The 20,790-nt window shown below is 34.6% G+C and overlaps 2 protein-coding genes across 2 annotated transcripts; both read left to right on the top strand.

The window, feature by feature from the left end:
- Positions 1 to 1,892: 1,892 nt before the first annotated feature.
- hmx1 (H6 family homeobox 1) lies at positions 1,893 to 10,552 on the top strand. The gene is made up of 4 exons (XM_034035333.3): positions 1,893 to 1,970; positions 7,829 to 8,026; positions 8,331 to 8,838; positions 9,539 to 10,552. Exons 3-4 carry the CDS (start codon positions 8,538 to 8,540, stop codon positions 10,141 to 10,143), a joined length of 906 nt encoding a protein of 301 aa, XP_033891224.3. The 5' UTR covers positions 1,893 to 1,970; positions 7,829 to 8,026; positions 8,331 to 8,537; the 3' UTR covers positions 10,144 to 10,552.
- A 3,457-nt stretch (positions 10,553 to 14,009) lies between these two features.
- On the top strand, positions 14,010 to 15,743 carry hmx4 (H6 family homeobox 4). The gene is made up of 2 exons (XM_059033401.1): positions 14,010 to 14,338; positions 14,797 to 15,743. The coding sequence occupies exons 1-2, from the start codon at positions 14,125 to 14,127 to the stop codon at positions 15,348 to 15,350; spliced, it is 768 nt and encodes a 255-aa protein (XP_058889384.1). The 5' UTR covers positions 14,010 to 14,124; the 3' UTR covers positions 15,351 to 15,743.
- The last annotated feature ends 5,047 nt before the right edge of the window (positions 15,744 to 20,790 follow it).

Genomic DNA, 20,790 nt, shown 5'->3' with positions numbered 1-20,790 from the left:
AAAACACAGGACACGGCACTTGTAGCCAAAATAAAAGGACAAACAAAAACGGACTAGACAGACAAAACACGGTGAGCAGATTTAACTATTACTATTATTATTATTATCTTTACCTCCGTCTCCAATCCCGTTCTCCACTCACCGAACACCAACCCCGACTGAGTGAAACTGTGCATCTATATATACTGTTGTGCTGGGATTCAATTACTAATTAATTACTCACTTGAATCCCAGCACGTGAATTCATTACGTGCAACCCCGTGCCACACATTATACACATTTTATCTGCACGTGAAGTGATGTGCCATCCTCGTGCCTAAATATAATTATACACTTTAAACACACGTGAAACACAGACCCGTTTATATCCCGTGTACCAATCTATACACCAACATTAACATACGCACGCAACATACATACACAGAACACACAAATGCACACAGGGGCGGGGCACTTTGCCACAACCGTGTACTGCGCTTGTTTAGCTCAGAAAACAAGGAAACGTCATCGAAAAGGGTGTACTTAGTTTGGCCCTTAAAGTTTTATTTACTATCATTCTTTTCACAATTCAGCAAATGTATGTGATTTTAACTGATGAGCAACACATTGGGTTATCTCAAATTGTAAACGTATACTATGTTGTGGGTGAACTGTCAATAACAGCACTTCCGAATCAATGTGCCCTATCATTTTCTGAAGTTACACGGGTCATATTTTGGTAGGTGTACCACATGCTGACGATGAACCAATTTCTGGCCCCACACTGGCACTAATATACTATACAGAGCACTATGATACACCTTTGTAAAAAATAATAATAATTACATTAAAAATGTTTGTGACCAAAACGGATAGCCTACATTACCGTTCTCATAATATCTACACAGCATCCAAAATAACAATTACAAATAAAGGAAGAACTTTGTATTGCAACACCCAGGCTTAATCAGCATTTAAATAGATATGATATTTTTTAGTAGTGGAATTGTTACAATATATTATAAGTTCGTGTAATGAAAGAGGATAATTTGAAGCGAATTTCGAATCCAATTAAAACGTCTTCAATAACGATTGGCCTCCATTAGATACCACTCGAATTGTTGTGGGATTTTGCTGCAACGTTTATTATTATAAACCAGTTGGTTTGTATCTATAATACGAATGAATTAATATTGAAACGAGTAACTGCAAACCGCCCTCTATTGTTCCTGAAATCCATACAGAAAACGTTGGCCTAAATTGACCACCAGATCAAGGGTGATTAATTGCATGTTCACGCGAACTGCCCTTTAATTATTAATATGTATCATACTAAAAACGATCACTAATGCTTATGGATTGCATCATCCCTAATAGGAATAAAATACTGTCAACTTCTTGACTGGCTAACCTTCAGGGGGCGCTGCAGTAACGAGAAAAAATAACATTTGAAATCTAGATTAAAGCCAACGTCCCATATGTTTGGTTCCACAATTGTGTAATCAAAAGTTTTACACGGTTAAAAATAGCTTATATGACAAAACAACAAAGTAATGTACACGCTAGTATTTTACACGTACTAGTATGACTTGGAAAACAGTAGATTTACAGCAGTAACTGGATGGCACTGTTTTACAGGAAATTGGCAAATACAGAATGGACCCGCTAACTGCTATTATTACGAATTAGCGAGTTCTAAATGTTGTTTCCAGTGCAGTACTATTTTGTCTTGTTTGGCTCATTTGGAATAATCAGCGATTTTATTGAACATAATAGTTTGAATCATTGATTAGTTTAAAAACTCTTGTTTTATATTATTCTAGAACCTCGTAAGTAATGAAGTACCTTCTTTTTTTCTTTTTTTTTAATAGAAATTCAGTGTTTTAAAATGTGTTAACCCCGGTACAATAGTGCCATAGTAATGGATTAGAAATTGGTCTGCTGAAATGCATAACCTGCATCTGTTATCAGTTTTAACGAGATTACTTTGGGTAAGTGCAACGATACGCAAACTCATTATTCCGAAATGTTCTAAAAAAAACACACACAACTTAAAAACGTTACCTATATGGAATTCGATTCATTCGTGAATGTTTTATTTGAGGCCAAATTCACAAAACATTACCTCAGTGGGTTACATCAGTTTTGTAACAATAATAATAATAATAATAATAATAATAATAATAATAATAATAATAATAATAATAATAATAATAAACACATTTTGTGTTACACAACAACGTGGTATTGCCACGTTATTCATTACACTGCACATATTTGTCAGATCAATATCAGTCAGTAATATTTCATTTTAAATTAATACAATAGTACTGCATATAAACGTATATCAATCAATCTGAACTTCTAAAGCAATGTTGATACTGAAATTGTAAGAGAAACGCCTTTCACTATTTGTGTGACTTTTAGAGTTTCCTGCAGAATACTTTGCAATTTGTGAGTCTAGGAACATGTCGACGACAGATTTGCTGAACCAGTCACACGTAGCCTAAGTCTCAACGAAAGATGTTATTGAAGCATTTGTTGTCTGAGCGTCACTGGCTTTTTGGTGTGTTTTTTTTTTATCTCTTGTGCTTACCACAAACATCATTCTTGCCCCCATGTCTCATTGTTAAAAAGAATGTATGATTTTACAATGTTGATTAGAATGTAAGAACATAAGAAAGTTTACAAACGAGAGGAGGCCATTCGGCCCATCTTGCTCGTTTGGTTGTTAGTAGCTTATTGATCCCAGAATCTCATCGAGCAGCTTCTTGAAGGATCCCAGGGTGTCCGCTTCAACAACATTACTGGGGAGTTGGTTCCAGACCCTCACAATTCTCTGTGTGAAAAAGTGCCTCCTATTTTCTGTTCTGAATGCCCCTTTATCTAATCTCCATTGTGACCCCTGGTCCTTGTTTCTTTTTTCAGGTCAAAAAAGTCCCCTGGGTCGACATTGTCAATACCTTTTAGAATTTTGAATGCTTGATTCAGATCACCGCATAGTCTTCTTTATTCAAGACTGAATAGAAGATATTGTTATTAGGGAGGGTTAGGTTGGCCAGGGTGTCCTCGGCTCACCGCGCACCAGCGACCCCTGTAGTCTGGCCGGGCGCCTGCAGGCTTGCCTTTAAGCTGCCCAGAGCTGCGTTGTCCTCCGACGCTGTAGCTCTGAGGCGGCTGCACGGTGAGTCTGCAGAGTGTAAAGAAGCGGGTGGCTGACGGCACACGCTTCGGAGAACAGCGTGTGTTCATCTTCGCCCCTCCCGAGTCAGCGCAGGGGTGGTAGCGGTGAGTAAAGCCTAAAAATAATTGGGCATTTCAAATTGGGGAGAAAATAATAAAAAAATAATTGGCAACGACTAAATTAAAAAAAAAAAGAAAAAAAAAGTCCCCTGGGTCGACATTGTCTATACCTTTTAGGATTTTGAATGTTTGAATCAGATCGCCACGTAGTCTTCTTTGTTCAAGACTGAATAGATTCAATTCTTTTAGCCTGTCTGCATACGACATGCCTTTTAAACCCGGGATAATTCTGGTTGCTCTTCTTTGCACTCTTTCTAGAGCAGCAATATCCTTTTTGTAACGAGGTGACCAGAACTTAACACAATATTCTAGGTGAGGTCTTACTAATGCATTGTAAAGTTTTAACATTACTTCCCTTGATTTAAATTCAACACTTCTCACACTATATCCAAGCATCTTGTTGGCCTTTTTTTATAGCTTCCCAACATTGTCTAGATGAAGACATTTCTGAGTCAACATAAACTCCTAGGTCTTTTTCATAGTTCCCTTCTTCAATTTCAGTATCTCCCATATGATATTTATAACACACATTTTTATTGCCTGCATGCAATACTTTACACTTTTCTCTATTAAATTTCATTTGCCATGTGTCTCCCCAGTTCTGAATGCTGTCTAGATCATTTTGAATGATCTTTGCTGCTGCAACAGTGTTTGCCACTCCTCCTATTTTTGTGTCGTCTGCAAATTTAACAAGTTTGCTTACTATACCAGAATCTAAATCATTAATGTAGATTAGGAATAGCAGAGGACCTAATACTGATCCCTGTGGTACACCACTGGTTACCTCCATTGTGAGGTTTCTCCTCTAATCAGTACTTTATGTTTTCTACATGTTAACCACTCCCTAATCCATGTGCATGCATTTCCTTGAATCCCTACTGTGTTCAGTTTGAGAATTAATCTTTTATGCGGGACTTTGTCAAAATCTTTCTGGAAATCTAAATAAACCATGTCGTATGCTTTGCAATTATCCATTGTCAATGTTGCATCCTCAAAAAAGTCAAGCAGGTTAGTTAGACACGATCTCCCTTTCCTAAAACCATGCAGACTGTCTCCCAGGATATTGTTACCATATAGGTAACTTTCCATTTTAGATCTTATTATAGTTTCCATAAGTTTACATATAATAGAAGTCAGGCTTATTGGTCTGTAGTTACCTGGTTCGGTTTTGGCTCCCTTTTTGTGGATCGGTATTACGTTTGCTATTTTCCAGTCTATCGGTACAACCCCTGTGTCAAGAGACTGTTGCATGATCTTGGTTAGCGGTTTGCAAATAACTTCTTTCATTTCTTTGAGTACTATTGGGAGGATCTCATCTGGCCCAGGGGATTTGTTTATTTTAAGAGCTCCTAGTCCCTTTAACACTTCTGTCTCTGTTATGCTAAAGTTATTTAAAATTGGATAGGAACAGGTCGACATGCGGGGCATGTTGTCCATGTCCTCCTTTGTAAAAACCTGTAAAAAGTAATCATTTAATATATTTGCTATTTTTTTTTTCTTCATCTATGATTTTGCCATTTGTGTCTCTAAGACATTTAACCTCTTTGAATGTTATCTTACTGTTATAATATTGGAAAAAAACATTTTGGAATTGGTTTTAGCCCCCTTAGCAATATTGATTTCTATCTCTCTCTTGGCCTTTCTAACTTCCTTTTTGACTCGTGTTTGCAGTTCCAAGTACTCTTTCTGTGTACTTTGTTTTTGGTCCCCTTTAAACGCTCTGTAAAGTGCCTTTTTTTTAATTGATCTATTTTGGCCATTTTGTTTTAGATTTGCCTACTTTTGGGATGTAATTGTTTTGCGCCTCAAGTACTACATTTTTAAAAAACAGCCATCCTTTTTCTGTGGATGTTTTCTCTATTTTACTCCAATCTACTTCTGTTAGTCTCTGTTTCATACCTTCATAGTTTGCTTTTCTAAAATTGTAAACCTTAGCTTTAGTCATTACTTTTGGGGTTTTAAAAAATACTTCAAATGAGACCATGTTGTGGTCTGAGTTTGCCAATGGCTCTCTGACCTCTGTTTTAGTTATTCTGTCTTCATTATTTGAAAAGACTAAATCAAGGCATCCCCTCTAGTCGGTGCCTTGACAAATTGCGTTAGGAAGCAGTCATTTGTCATTTCCACCATTTCAATTTCGTCCGTTGTGCTCCCCACCGGGTTCTCCCATTTTATACGGGGGAAGTTGAAATCCCCCATTAGTATGGCTTCTCCTTTTGTACACGCATTTCTAATGTATAACAGATTATTTTGCTCAGCGTCTGAATTTGGCGGTCTATAGCATGCTCCTATTATTATGCCCTTTGTATTTTTGTCCATTATTCTGACCCATATTGATTCTGCATTGTTTTCTTTGTCCTGATTTAACACCTGGGCTTCAAGACTATTTCTTATGTATAGCGCTACCCCTCCGCCTCTTCTGTCCTGCCTGTCTTTCCTATACAGTGTGTACCCACTAATATTATATTCGTCTCCATCACTCTCAGACAACCAAGTTTCTGTAACACCTATCACATCGTAGTTACTTGTTAGTGCAGTAGCTTCAAGTTCTAACATTTTGTTTCTGAGACTTCTAGCATTAAGATAAATACATTTAATAGTTGTCTTACCTGAGTTGTTGCCCTTGTTTTGATGTGGTCTCCCTTCTGTTTTTTTGTTTTCTTCCCCCTTCCTTTCTAGTTTAAATGCTTCTGGACCTCCTCAAGGATCCTTTCTCCGAGTAGATTGGTTCCCTTTCTGTTTAAGTGCAGTCTGTCCCACCTATATAGATAGTCCTTGTTGTAGAATGTGCTCCAATGTTCAAGAAAGGTGAAGCCTTCCTGTGTGCACCACGATTTCAGCCATGCATTTTAATTTTGTATTTCCAGCTGTCCATATGGTCCTTTGCTAGGTGCCGGCAGTATCCCAGAAAATACCACAGTTTTGGTCTTGTCTTTTATTTTCCTTCCTAGTTCTCTGAATTTGTTTTGCAGGGATCTTGGTCTGTCTCTTCCAATGTTGTTTGTACCGATGTGGACGACTACTACTGGGTCATCTCCTGATGGAGAAGACTATTGTAGCATAATTTATAAGAACTAAAAAAAGAGAAAGAAAACAGGTTGCAAAACATTTTAAAATTCAATGTATTCCACGAGTTTAATGAACACAGTGCGTTTCCTGAATATGTTCTGTTAATGCTTCGCACCATTTGTCAGTCCTTCAAAGGCATCTGTAAGAACCACTTCTAGCATATTTTAATGAGCTGCGGAATTTATTATCTCCGTAGTCTGTGCAATTCAAAACAGACACAAGGACGTACAAATAAGAAACACGAGGTCACTAAGGGAAATAAAATTGTAATCCATACATAGAGTGTGATTAAGAATGCAAAAAGAACTGTCTCGCTTATTACATGAAACATTGGATTTAAAAAAAACAAACGTAGACCTGTATCTCAACCTAAAGGCTAATATACTGCAAATATTGTTTTAAAAATACTATCTTCCAAAATTCTGCTGGAAACACAAGATTTTATTTGCAGAGGGGGGACACGGGTGAAAGAACAGTTGTGACAGTTTGGTATAATTTGTCACAGCCATTCAATGCGACATTAGATGGGTTCACAATTTGACAGTCAAATCTAGATATTTAGAAATATAAAGGCAAAACTGGAGAATATGTTTTACTGGAGTATCTTGACGTCACGGTTTTTTTTTCCCCTCACGTCCAAATATAAACCTAATAGGCCCTATGTGTCATCATTCCCATGCACAAGGGCGGGTTTTTTTTTTTTTTTTTTAATTATTGACAGACAGAAGATATTGCTTCACACCCCGATGTGCGATTAGGTAATGTATCTTAGCAATTATATGAAATAGAAAGAACAGTTAATGTCTGCGAGGTGCCATTATCGGCTCTATTCAAGTTATTACCTATTGTTACATGTAAGTCATGTGGGTCAGATTACAGTACAGTGATCCACCAGCACTATTCAGAAGGTACAGGCCCGGAGGATGACTGGATATAGATCTATCAATCACTCAACACACAAATGTGATACATCTGTCTCTTCAGAGAATACAGATGTTAAAGAAACATTAAAACTTAGAGAAAAAGTTGTCTTTCTTTCGCCAATTCGTTTCTTATGTATGTTTGACTTCTAAAGTAAGAGAGAAGCATTGACTTACCGCACGTACAAGGTTCTTATAGTTTACAAGGCGGTGCAAAATGATGTGCATATAAAACACAGATAAAACACAGATTCCGAAGACAACGTCAATTCTCAAGTCACAATGACAGTGACAACACAATAGCAGAGTAATAAATAATTAAATAACCATAGCTTCTTTGTCAAATCAGATTTCTAATAGTCCCTACAATGTACGATTAGAATATTAAATTCTCACTGTAAGGTAATACCGTATTTTACTGCCGACTCTGTTTAATATACAACATGGCCATATACAATTTAGGGATCTGTTTTTTTGTGTGTTATTACTATGCTGCATGGTGACAAAATGCTAATTTACTTACTTTTTTTTTTTTTTACCCGGTGCTGTGTTCTCAGATGCAGTGTATATTGGTGATGTAAACCTATGGAGTTAATGAAGATAACATCAAGTCGCTGCAGCTGTCAAGGCATTTACACAAATATTCGAGTCACCAAACAGTACAAAAACAAACTAGACTTATGGCACACATGGATGCTCTGGTTGCCCTTTTTGTAATGCTGACAGGATGCGAAGACAGGGACAGCCAATAGGAGGTACTGTATCATGTTCTCCCAAAGCCCTTTCTTTCACTTAACATGGAATCTGAGCCTTAGCTAACTGTATTTTGATTTGCTCCCTAATTGACCCAAATAGAGCTTCTGATTGACAGGGTTTCTCCAGCCCCCAAGGCACACTATCAAACAGAGTAGTGAACTCATTGCAAGTAATTACCTTATTTTCTTGAGTAATCCCATTTGCTATAGTGCTTGTCCAATCGCAGAATACTACATGCTTGTTAAGCGTTTAACTTGCATGGCATTTTTACTTAATCATTATCGCGTTCTCTTTATGTTTCAGAGCCTGGGAAGCTACGCGACAATTTCACAGTGTATGATGGGCACTAATTTAAATGATTGATCAGATAATTCGAGGCCTACGAGAAGGAACCAATTTTGTTATATTAAAGTAAGAAGAAGCGATAGCCTATATACATATGCATACATTTGTTCGTTCTCAGTAAAGAGAAAACGACATCGAGTTCAGCTGGATTTGAAAAAGAACACCATGCCAGACAAAGCAGCAGAAAACCAGAAGTCGACCTCTGCGCGAGTTTCCTCGTTTTCTATTGAGAATTTGCTGGGATCAAACCGAAAAGAAAGCAAAAAGGAGAAGAATCGGGAGCGTGTAGACGATTGCAGCAAAGAGAAGCGTTTTCACAACGCAGTGGCAGTCAGCCATTGCAGTCGGATTTGCTATCATGTCTCGAACGCAGCGTTCAGTACAAAGAACCATCCTCTCAGGGCAAATCCAGCGGAATGGTACAGAAGAGAGTCACAAAACTTTACACAATACGAAGAGACTGAGAGTAAGTGTGGTTATAATCTATTACACTGCGACATAGATAGATAGATAGATAGATAGACAGATAGATAGATAGATAGATAGATAGATAGATAGATAGATAGATAGATAGATAGATAGATAGATAAAAGTAATGTCACTTTACGACTGCCTTTACTACACTACCTTATAAATATGTTTGAGGGAAAAATCTTGAAAAAGTTAACCCTAGTCTACTGACAAAATCTGTGTTTTGTATAAATGCCAATCGTTCACAGTGTTTCTTAGGAAACGCTTTCTAGAATGCTTAAATAATTGGTAGAGTTACTTAAAGCATTAGCCTAAGCAGTGTTCTATAATATAATACAACACCCACAGTGACATCAGACAGCTGAAAGATAACTTTAACAAGCTCCCGCGGCGGCTTCATATACAAGCAGGTTGATTTGCTGTTCCTCCAAATATGTGCTTGGTGGGGTAAAACCAACAGAAAACACCTAGGAAATACAGTTGCTCTGCATAACTGCGATGTGGTCGAATTGATATATCTCACAGGCATCTTGAAGGTGTATTTGCTGTTGAATTTTTTTATTGATCAGATATATTCAGGAATGTAATTTGATACAATAAATCATGACATTTTAATCATATTAGATGTAATCTATTTTCCTTGTAATGTATACGTACAAGTAGAAACTAATTTCATTTTTTGTATACATTTTTAGGTCCAAAAGAGGAGACTCATAATTTTGAAGATCCGTGTTATTCACTGACAGCAAGTGACCGGGACTCCCCATTAATATCTGAACCCGCAGACGGGCAAGAAGAAGCAGAGAGAAAACAAGATGACAGCGTGGACGATGAAAAGGAGGGCGATGTACTGCAAAGTTATGATGGCGATCAGGAAACCCCAGAGCAGAAATCTGCTCGTAAGAAAAAAACTCGAACAGTCTTCAGCAGGAGTCAAGTTTTCCAGCTGGAATCGACCTTTGACATGAAGAGATACCTGAGCAGCTCCGAAAGAGCGGGGCTGGCGGCGTCGTTGCATCTCACTGAGACCCAGGTCAAAATCTGGTTCCAGAACAGGAGAAACAAGTGGAAAAGACAACTTGCAGCGGACTTGGAAGCTGCGAATCTTTCCCATTCCGGTCAAAGGATTGTCAGAGTTCCCATTTTATATCATGAAAACTCTAGTCCCGCTACACTGGGTTTCAATGTGCCTCAAGTGTCACCTCCATTGGTTGGCTTTTCTAGTTCTGTGAATTATCCCCTTTCAGCATTCCCCCACTCTATGGCTTTTCTACGGTCACAAATTACAGGTCTTGTATAAAAAAATTAAAACTTTAAAAAGCTCCACCTTCTAATTTGGTTATTTTTAGTTTTGAATCTGAAACGTGCTATAAATAACTTTTGCATATTAATGCAAGTAAATGGTGCTGCGCACCCAAAGGAAAACACAACAGGATGCTAAAACAAACTAATGTGTTAAGGATGAATTTAAGCAATATATTCAAACAATCTGTATCATTATTAATATAAATCATTAATTCATTTCTATATATTTTTATTTTATTTTTGTAACATTATGCAATACTTATATCAGGCACGTTATATGGTTGTATTCTAATCAGCTTGGGGGGTGTATAAAATTAATTTTATTAAAAAAAAAAGTTATATATTGTTTTCAATACATCTCTATTATTAAAAATGAAAGTTGCAATAAAATAAATGAAATGAAACTGGTGTGTCATTTTTATAAATCCAGCAAGTACAATTTGGGTTAAATGTAACACCCACTTTGTTCTTAATTTGTGTGGGGGCCAAGATTTATTTATTTATTTATTTATTTATTTTCTTTTTTTAACGTAACGTTTTGTTTTCGAAAATAAATAGGCGTTCTTCTATTTCGTGACAGCTTGTGTTACAAACATATAACCTTTTAACCATCTGATTATGTTTCCTGGTAAGCAAACATATCGAAAAATTTAATATATAGAAGATATAATTATTTACAGTACATAATTGAACAAAAAGATTAAACCTTTTATTAAATGGGTCGTCTCTTTGAGTCTGCAGGTCTGGAACAATTCACCTACAATAAGCAACACATGAACTAAATACCTCACAAATACACACACACACACACACACACACACACACACACACACACACACACACACACACACACATTGCACCGTCATATATTTGGGCAAACGGTAAAAATGTATGTTCATACATATACGATAATCATGTTACTGGTACGCCCTAGGACACAGATGCACAGGCCTGCACACAGGGGCATATTCATGATAATCCACACATGGATCGCTGTTTTAAGATTCCTCCACACATCCTTTGAAACACATTATAAACACTTTCTTTTTCTTTTATGTATTGCTTTAGACTAGATTCACAAAAATACGCATTTTAGTGTAATATACATACTAAAATGTGTTTAACATCTTTAACATATTTATGTTTTTTACAGTAAAGCAAGTTATGCCTATGGCTATTCTAGAATATGATATCTGAACAGCTTCCTTAGTAAGAATAGTTTAACTTGCTTCTTGCTTCTCCTCTTTTGAATTCCATAGCTTTTATTTATTACTACCCTCTATTATAAATAACGCACACGTTATGTTGAAGAGTTAACAGGAATAACAAGACCCATTCAAATTCTTAAATATATTCACATAGGCCTACTATATGTTGGTTATATATGCCTCATATTTGTATTGAAAACAGAGCAAAATATATACAAGGTGTCTCAAATACAGTACATATTTACAGTTTGTAATACTGAACTATCCTCCCGCCATAATTCAAGGAAAGACTTTTATAGTTTGGGTATTGTGTAGTCGATGCCAGCTAGATCCTACTTGTATATTTGATATCGGTTGACTCAAAAAATAGTCCTTAGAATAAAAATAAAATAAATGCCAGCATGCAAAGAAAGCAGAACTGTTTTTTTTTTTTCACATACAGTATTAGACACGCTCGACTACACCCATTATGTTAAAACACTAACAAATATAGACCAACGTATTGTATTCTAAAGAAAATGAATTGGCGGTTGTTACAAATTAGCCAAAACGTGTTGCATGTAATATGGAACGAATCGACGTGTGTGCATAAAGTGATGCAAGCGGCATTCAATAAAAGTACGACAAGGACAAAACTATGTCTGCTTTATATTGTTAATGCAACTTTATTGTAACAGATAAACTAGATGGCACTCGAGGGACATCCTTCCACGATTAGACTAATAAACTGATATAACAACTTGGAATTTGAACTAGTGAATCTGCCAGTGTTTTGTTTATGTCGTCATAAAAAAAATAATAAAAAATCTAGTGATGTTTAAACATAAAAAGGAACGAACAATGCTGCTGGTCTTAGACCGAGGTTTCATTCTTCTTGTTTTCTACATTAAATCGTTTTGTATATTAAAAAAAAGAATACAAAACCAAAATGTGAAACACACTTACAATATAATAGTGACAAATAATTAACAATTAATAAGTTAAAAGCATTATTCGGAGACTGTTATGCCAACGTAAAATTGAATTAAACTGCTCAGGTCTAGTGTTAGTTTAAAACACTGTTTTAATTGAAACACATCATTGTCTGCTGTGATTCACTACACGATTGTTATCTAAGATATATCTTTTGTGTAAAAGTTTTATTGTTTGTATTTACCCATAATTTATTCATTTATAACACAAAGTCATCAATTCAAACATTCTAAGTTATTTATTTTAATATAATATAAATAGGTTTTCGTGTTTTAAAATCAGAGGACGCGTAAATTGATTAGACTATTTTCCTTACCGTTTGTATATAGCAGAATGAACTGTAAGATTAAACTTAACGTAATCCATATTCCAATTTTTGTTTATATCTCCATAAATGTTTTCAGATAACGCCGTCCTGCAAAAAGTATGGAATTTTAACCGGACAGGTTCTAAACATTCTGTTTTCCTGATTGCTTATAAACAATAATGCATAACAGTACATTGTATACAGTAGGCCTACCCCTTCTACTAAAAAAATATCCAACTTTTACATTTAAACAACATGTGTTAATAAATAAATGCAGCTTCTTAAAATGTATAACACATGTTTATTATTATTATTATTATTATTATTATTATTATTATTATTATTATTATTATTATTATTATTATTAGTAGTAGTAGTAGTAGTAGTAGTAGTAGTAGTAGTAGTAGTCGTAGTCGTCGTAGACTATACCAAGATTATTACAATATATTTAACTGGGTAACTTCACGGGTAAAACAATTAAAATATAAGAAAACATTTGTATGCATCACTGCATGGATGTGTTCAGAAATTGTAGGTAACCACTAGGACTAATGAACTTCAAAACGATAATTATAAGTCTGTTTGTGTTGTACATTATTGTTCGTGTTTATTTTGTTATTCAACGGCGAACCATTTTCAAGTTATACTGATACCAAAAATACCGATTGGGGTTCTTGTTTACGTTCTTGTATTGAACTTATCTCTAGAACCCCGTATTGGGGGGGTCTATAGAGAATCATACTGAGCCAAAGAAGATTCTGAATTAGTCTCATTCATACTATGAATTCTTCGTAAGGCATACCATGTGTGTAAGTGGTCCTGGGTATGCTATCTGTATTTTGCAACATGGATACACAATAAATGGTACCTACTTTTATGGCTTATGTTTTCTTTTTTGTAATCATTTGCAGCCCTAGAACGAGACCACCCAAGTAAATTCCTTTAATACATTATTATTATTATTATTATTATTATTATTATTATTATTATTATTATTATTATTATTATTATTATTAGCGCTGCGTGATTCACGCCAGGCATTTTATGACCAGTTCAAAATACAACTAAATGTGTACATTTTTTAAAGTAAGAAGCCTGAGGATTGCTATGTATTATATTTTGACGCTTAACTTCCACACTTTTCAAAACTACTCGTCCATCATATGGCTAATGTTGCCTGAATACCCCCTTACTTCATTTACAGGAGCAAAGTTGAGCAGATAAGTTTATCATCTCCTACCAGCTATCGAACGTCGCCTGTCACTCAACTCCCGCCCTTGTGTGATTATTGGTTGATACTCTGTTTACCATTTGTCCAATCGATAGCTGTAAAAACACGCTCTTCCGGTTCATTGAATAACTGCCAACTTGCCACAGCTGCAATGCTAAGCAGAGAGCAATGCTGCTTGGAGTGTCAAGACGTTACAGTTATCTGGAAACACAGCGGTAATTCTGAAAGCAAGGATTTGTGTGATAATCATCGGGGAATATGAGCAAAGAAGACGTGCAATGCCGACCTGCTTCTTTAAAATTTACAATAGATAGCATTCTCAATCTTAAACAAACAAGTAAATATCTGGAAACCTCTACTCCAAAGCGGCAAATAGAGGCAGACATCAAAAACGGGTTACAACAACTACGACTTGAACTGGATAAAGATCCGAGTGGCAGGAATGAACCTGACTGTACAGAACCAGATATAGGTATGTATGTAAGAATGTATTATTATTATTATTATTATTATTATTATTATTATTATTATTATTATTATTATTATTATTATTACGACTTTCATTGGTTGCTGTTTGGCACACTAACTGCTCTGTACTGTAACATTAATATAGTATTTCTGTCGTATCATAAATGATATCGGTAACGTTGCTGTTAAATACACCTTTTTTATACACCAAAAGAAATGCATGCTTGACCGATAACTTATAGCCTAATAGGTGTCCAGTCCGGTCCGGTTTATTCAAATGAAATGTAATTTCCTTAACATAATGAAATAGTTACATGCATCAGAGCACAAATACTGATTTTATGTGGTCTAGTTCCAAGCAGCAAAGTAAATGGTAGATATCGAATATTTTGGAGTCGGCTACTATAACTCATTATGAAATACGATTTATGCGTTGAATTATTGTATCATTTTGTTACGCAGGGCAAATACACACAGGCTGTTATAACGACACTGCACATGCCCTCGCTGTCAGCAGAGATGGTGCATTAAAACGAATGGAATCACTTCCAAGGACCGAAAGCACCGACAGCGGGGAAGACGGACCTTCTTCGAAACATAAAATCAATAAGAAAAGCAAAATGATTAAGAAGAAAACTCGTACTATTTTTTCAAAGAGGCAGATTTTTCAGCTGGAATCTACATTTGACATGAAGAGGTATCTCAGCAGCGCAGAAAGGGCCGGCCTTGCGAACTCTTTACAGCTTACGGAAACCCAGGTCAAAATCTGGTTCCAGAACCGCCGGAATAAATTGAAACGGCAGTTATCTACAGAACTCGAGGGACCAAATACAGATGACCATTTTCCTGATGCCGGAAAGACTATACAACTTCCAGCAATCTACAAAGAAAGCAATATTCTGGGTAGATGTTTGCTACCAATGCCTTTTCCTATGGTGTATCACGGGAGCAGCAGGCCTTATCTCTGTTTTGCAAGCGCCAGTAAATATTTTAATCTTTTTGATGGAGATGTATGACTTTTTAATTGAATAACTATCTGGAAAATATTCCCAATTTTACATCTAACGTTACAATCAGCATCTGATTTATTCATGACAAAAAAAGTTATTTTGTTAGAATATAACATCATTTAGTCTTTTCTTTTTCGGTATTAATGTGATATATTTTATATGATTATTTAAAACACTTAATTATCATCATTTAATAATACAACCAGATTCCCCTTCATATAGTCCTGAATAACAGCTATGTGATTACAGGTGTTTCTGAAATGTTTATTTTGCATTTGTATTTAAACATATTCATTATTATTGGTTTATTTTATGCCAATAAGATAAAGAAAAGTTCTGGTCGACTTTTAAAATTAACCATTCTTCTTCTTCTTCTTCTTCTTCTGAAGCCACATTAAATATATATATATATATATATATATATATATATATATATATATATATATATATATATATATATATATGGTTATACATCCTAAATAAAATCAAACTTTTTTTGTTATTTTCTTATTTTGTGACTTTTCAGTGTAGCTATAATGATTGCTGGTTCAGGTCATATATATCATATTATTTTCCTGTATTAATACAGAAAGCCAAAGAAAATACAATATACCACGTAGCATGATTTTTATATAATACCATGCCATTTTCTTTATATTTATGAATGTAAAACATTTCTTTGAAGCATGTCATTTATTACCTTCTCATCTTGTGTATTTTAATTATATTGTCTCGCTGAACTTTGTTGCTTGTGTCAGATTTATAACCCAGCCAGGTAACACTTACACAGTATCATGTTATTAAACAATTGAATTTTATATATATATATATATATATATATATATATATATATATATATATATATATATATATATATATATATATTCACTTAACTGTTTTCTGTGCATTTTAATAATAATAATAATAATAATAATAATAATAATAATAATAATAATGTTTTTTAATATTATTAGGTTTCTATTTAGCAAATTTGGAATACAATTTTTAAAATGAAAATCTCCTGTTGAAATGACATAACTGTAAAGCAGGAGAAAATAGTATTTATAATTTTAAAGTGCAAATAGGCAAAACTCAAGGGTGAAGTTGGACTTTTACATTGGGAGAGGGAGGCTGAAGTGTAAGACAACATAGTATATGGTCGGGCTCCGGAGGTATGGGGCCCCTCGTGGGGCTGTGAGGGTTAAACTAGACACAGATATTAATACTTAAATTGAATGAATGAGAATTGCACCTATGACACAAACAAATGAAGGAAATGTTCTAATGTAGATGAATATTCTTCCCGCACCAAATGTTTTTGTTTTTTTCCCCCTCACAACTTCATGCTGCTTATCAATATTTGTAATCCTCCAGGACCACAATAATGAAAAAGCACTCCCTTAAAACCATATACGATCAGGCCAATAAAAACATGCAAAGGATCTTACGTACACTGTATGTATTGTTTTTATCAGTGTATCTTGTAATTGACGTGTAAATATAACATAATATGACTTACCTATAACTTTAAAGCATGGGTCAGTGTGAAGAATTAGATGAGGTGGATAAAGTCTATTTTATTCGACCTTTTTATATGCATTAATTCAATAGATAACACTTTCAATTGGCCTATAAATCTAATCAACAGAAAACAGATCTTTAACAATTACATTTTGGTCTCCTTTCATTTAGATATCGAGTTGTTTATTTAACAAGCATCCTATTGTAAGTCTACATCAAATGTAAATAAAAAGACTGAAGATTAAATTTGACATATAGTTACATGACGTGCAGGTCAAATAGAGTAGAAAAATTCAACAATTCATAAATAAATAAACTTGTCTTTATTTTAAAAAATGAATAGGTATTTAAATAAGCAAATACAACCTTCGTATCTTGTAAAATGAGATTGAAACATATAAAAACAAATAAAAAAAAGTAAACAAGGTTGAAAAAAATTTGCAGTAGAGGCTACACACAATAACTAACTTAGTAAAGGAAATATAGTCCCCAATAAAGCATGGTACACAAGCTGTTGTTGTTATTATTATTATTATTATTATTATTATTATTATTATTATTATTATTATTATTATTGATGGACAAATATTATTAGTAATTCAGAACTGTGGGCCTTTGGGCAGCTACTTGGTAAGATGTGTTTTAAAAAATTAAATTCCACTATCACAGTCGTCTATGTTTGTCTTGGAGGGGTATTATTTATTATTTTGAAAGCCTGTTAAATCATTTTTGGAATGGAAAATACCCTTCCAACCAAAAAACTGATGAACTTACATCTAGTATATCACCTTTTGAATATAAATGATCAATATGACTTACACCATGCTATGCCAAATAGAAGTTAGCCCAGTATGTACGCATTTGAGACTTTCAGTCTTTAGAATTGTGCTATTAATAACAAGATGTAGTTTGGAATTCCTGAAAACTAAGCAATTAGTTGCAAAGTTACAACGATTATAACAGGAACAAATTATTGTACTCGTATAGTGTAAGTAGGGGACATAGACTTCTGTTAAACTATTTAAAAATAAATGCATTTCCCAACTGAACTACAGGTTACACATAAAGAAGTGTGTAATTATTTCTCTATCAGTGATTTGTTGAGTACGTCAAAAGCTAATGTTCCATTGGCATGAACTTCTTCACCATTTTAGCGGAGAAAGCTATTCTCCATAAGAAAACCAGAGCATAGCTAGAATCATTATTCAGGTCATTAGAAACAAGACAGTTCAGAAAGAATATAGGTATAGTAAGAGATAAGCCAAGGAAGGGTATTCTTAGGAGGTGACTAAGAGCCTGAAAGATTGTGAAGAAGCAACTGTCCATCCAATTTTCAAATAGGCCAAACTTAATGGCAGGGTTGAAAGAAAGAACCCATTAGAACAGGATAAAGATAATGAATTTTGCTATGGAGCACTTAGAATGTCTAACTGGAGCACATAGCCATGTTGTTGATGCTAAATCATTGGGATTCTTTAAGTTTTTAGACCAATCATCTCTTGTTCTTAAATGTTCTTATGTTCTAATGGAGTCACAGCATATCCTGGGATTCTGACACAGGATCAAGAGGTTATACCCAGTTTTCTCTTTCCGACAATATCCAGAAAAGCTAATCTTTTTGCAATCAGCCTATGGAATGAAATATTATCAAGGACTGTAATCCTAGATGAAACAAAAAACTGGAAATAAAATAAGTGCTTGAAAACTGTTTTTCATTAATGATGAAATACAAACCGTGGTCTATCTTCATTAATGACGAAATACAAACCGTGGTCTACTTCATTAATGATGAAATACAAACTGCGGTCTATCTTCATTTTGTTCTGAAGTCACTAAAAGTCTGTACATTTGATATGATGTGATTTTGAAACAGGAAAGTTAAATTATTTTTTAAATTAATGACTTAAGATTAAAAACAAAAAGAAATAGCGCAACACCGTATTTTAAACATGTACAACTGAAAGTTTACTACTGATAGAAAAAGTGATCCTGTCCCAGAATAAAAGACAGTAGAGTAATGTAACTTTTCTAAGGTTTTGCTATTTCTGCCCCACCAAAGTGCACAATTCCTCACGAATGCTTTGTTTGTGAACCATATAATAACGCTCTGTTTTACATAGCCATAACAGTATATTAGTAGTAGAAAGCATCATGTCATCTTAAAAAGTGCCAATATTTCTTATAATGACCCAATGGCATTTATTACCCTGTATCTAATATTATTTATAACATATTTATATATACATTTTTTATTATTTATAACCAATCCTTAGTATATAGTGTTACCACTCCATGAGTTGGAAATCCATTAATAGGACAATAATTAATAACAGATAAGACATTTTTATATAAAAAAACCCAAAGAAAACATACAATAAAAAATGATTAATTATTGTTAAAATGACAATATTATAAAGTGACAAGTGACAAGTGACAGGGACATGTTTAACCCCAGCTTGTTGTGAAAAGAAAACACTCCAGGACAAAGGTGTTACAAAACTACTTCACTTTCTTCAAGTATTATATCATTCAGCTGTTAGTTTAAATGGATTATTCAAAATGCAGCATTTACATATTTTCCACTTTTATCTCATCGTGGATTATAACATTTCCAACAGAGAGTATGGCTTGAGCATCAGCCCAACATGTGGGATACATTTTTGGAAATTGCATATAAATTCCATGGCTGCAAAAAATTGTTACTTACAGTGGCCAAAATATTTCAACCCATTCATGTGATCCCTACCATAAATGTTATTTTACCCATTCCTTAACCATTGATGTAATCCCAATGATATATGTCCTTCTTTAAACTCTTTCTGCTAGTCAGCTTAAACTGATGTAACTATTAATATGTACTTTAAGTTTAAAATGTAAAAATAAAAAATAAAAATACATTGGATGATAAGGATACAATAAAATAAGATGTAAATGAGATATTACAGTGGGTTTTTATCCTATATAAAAATATCTAAAAATTAAAATGCTTCTGAAAAGACTCCTCAAGGCACGTTTCAAAAGCCGTAGTGCACGACACAGCACTAATATTCTTCACTACCTCACCTGGTAGTACCACTGCAGGCCCTCTGGTTCAGGCTGTCACCAGTCATTTAATCTTATACTGGCCGTTTCAGAATTAAACTCCTTATTTCTTACAGGTATTGAAAACTTGTATCTAAAATTACAATTGGTTCCTCATATCGTAGTCTTGCATTTGATCTCTATAAATTCTAAACCAAGTCACAAGCCAGCGACAGCTACTGGTGTTCATCCCAGGATTCAGTGCCGTTGGTGGGCAACATTTTCCACTGTGATATCCAAGCTGGAGTGTGGGGTTTGTTCACAGAGAGTTGTATGCAAAACACTTGATTTTTAATGAAAATTAAATATTAACACATCTCATAAAATATACAATATATGGGGGAAAAAAGATATTTCTAGAGAAATCTAAAATATTTTGAGACCATAAACCAAATATTTACAGAGCAGAAATAAAATGCTATAAACTAGATCATTCTAAATGCCTGACACCTACTTTCCAATTATATTCAAATCATGTGACAATGTGACTTTTTAACTCTGTTGTACCTGTATAGTCTACATATGTACAGAAAGCTCACATTACTAATATAGAACTTAGCCCTGCTCAGAATAACTGCGAGCATTACAAGTAAGGCAAATGTAAAAAAGAAAAAAAGTAAATCAAATTCAAGTAACATTTGAAGCAGAACAGGGGAGAAAGAAAAGGATGGGCCCAGGCTCCAACCGAGAGATCCTTCCCTATGGAGTCGAGGCCTCTGGGCCCCTGAAAACACAGAATCCCCTGACTTCACGGAGAGTCATTATAGGTGAAGCCTCGCGACTGGGTCCCAGTTACCGACTGGGTTTGACCCTCAGAGGATGAAATGGGTCATACGAAGCCTTG

Source organism: Acipenser ruthenus, chromosome 1, assembly GCF_902713425.1.
Source record: "Acipenser ruthenus chromosome 1, fAciRut3.2 maternal haplotype, whole genome shotgun sequence".
Taxonomy (NCBI): domain Eukaryota; kingdom Metazoa; phylum Chordata; class Actinopteri; order Acipenseriformes; family Acipenseridae; genus Acipenser; species Acipenser ruthenus.
The sequence above is the reverse complement of the archived record's forward strand: the minus strand, read 5'-3'. Positions and strand labels throughout refer to the sequence as shown.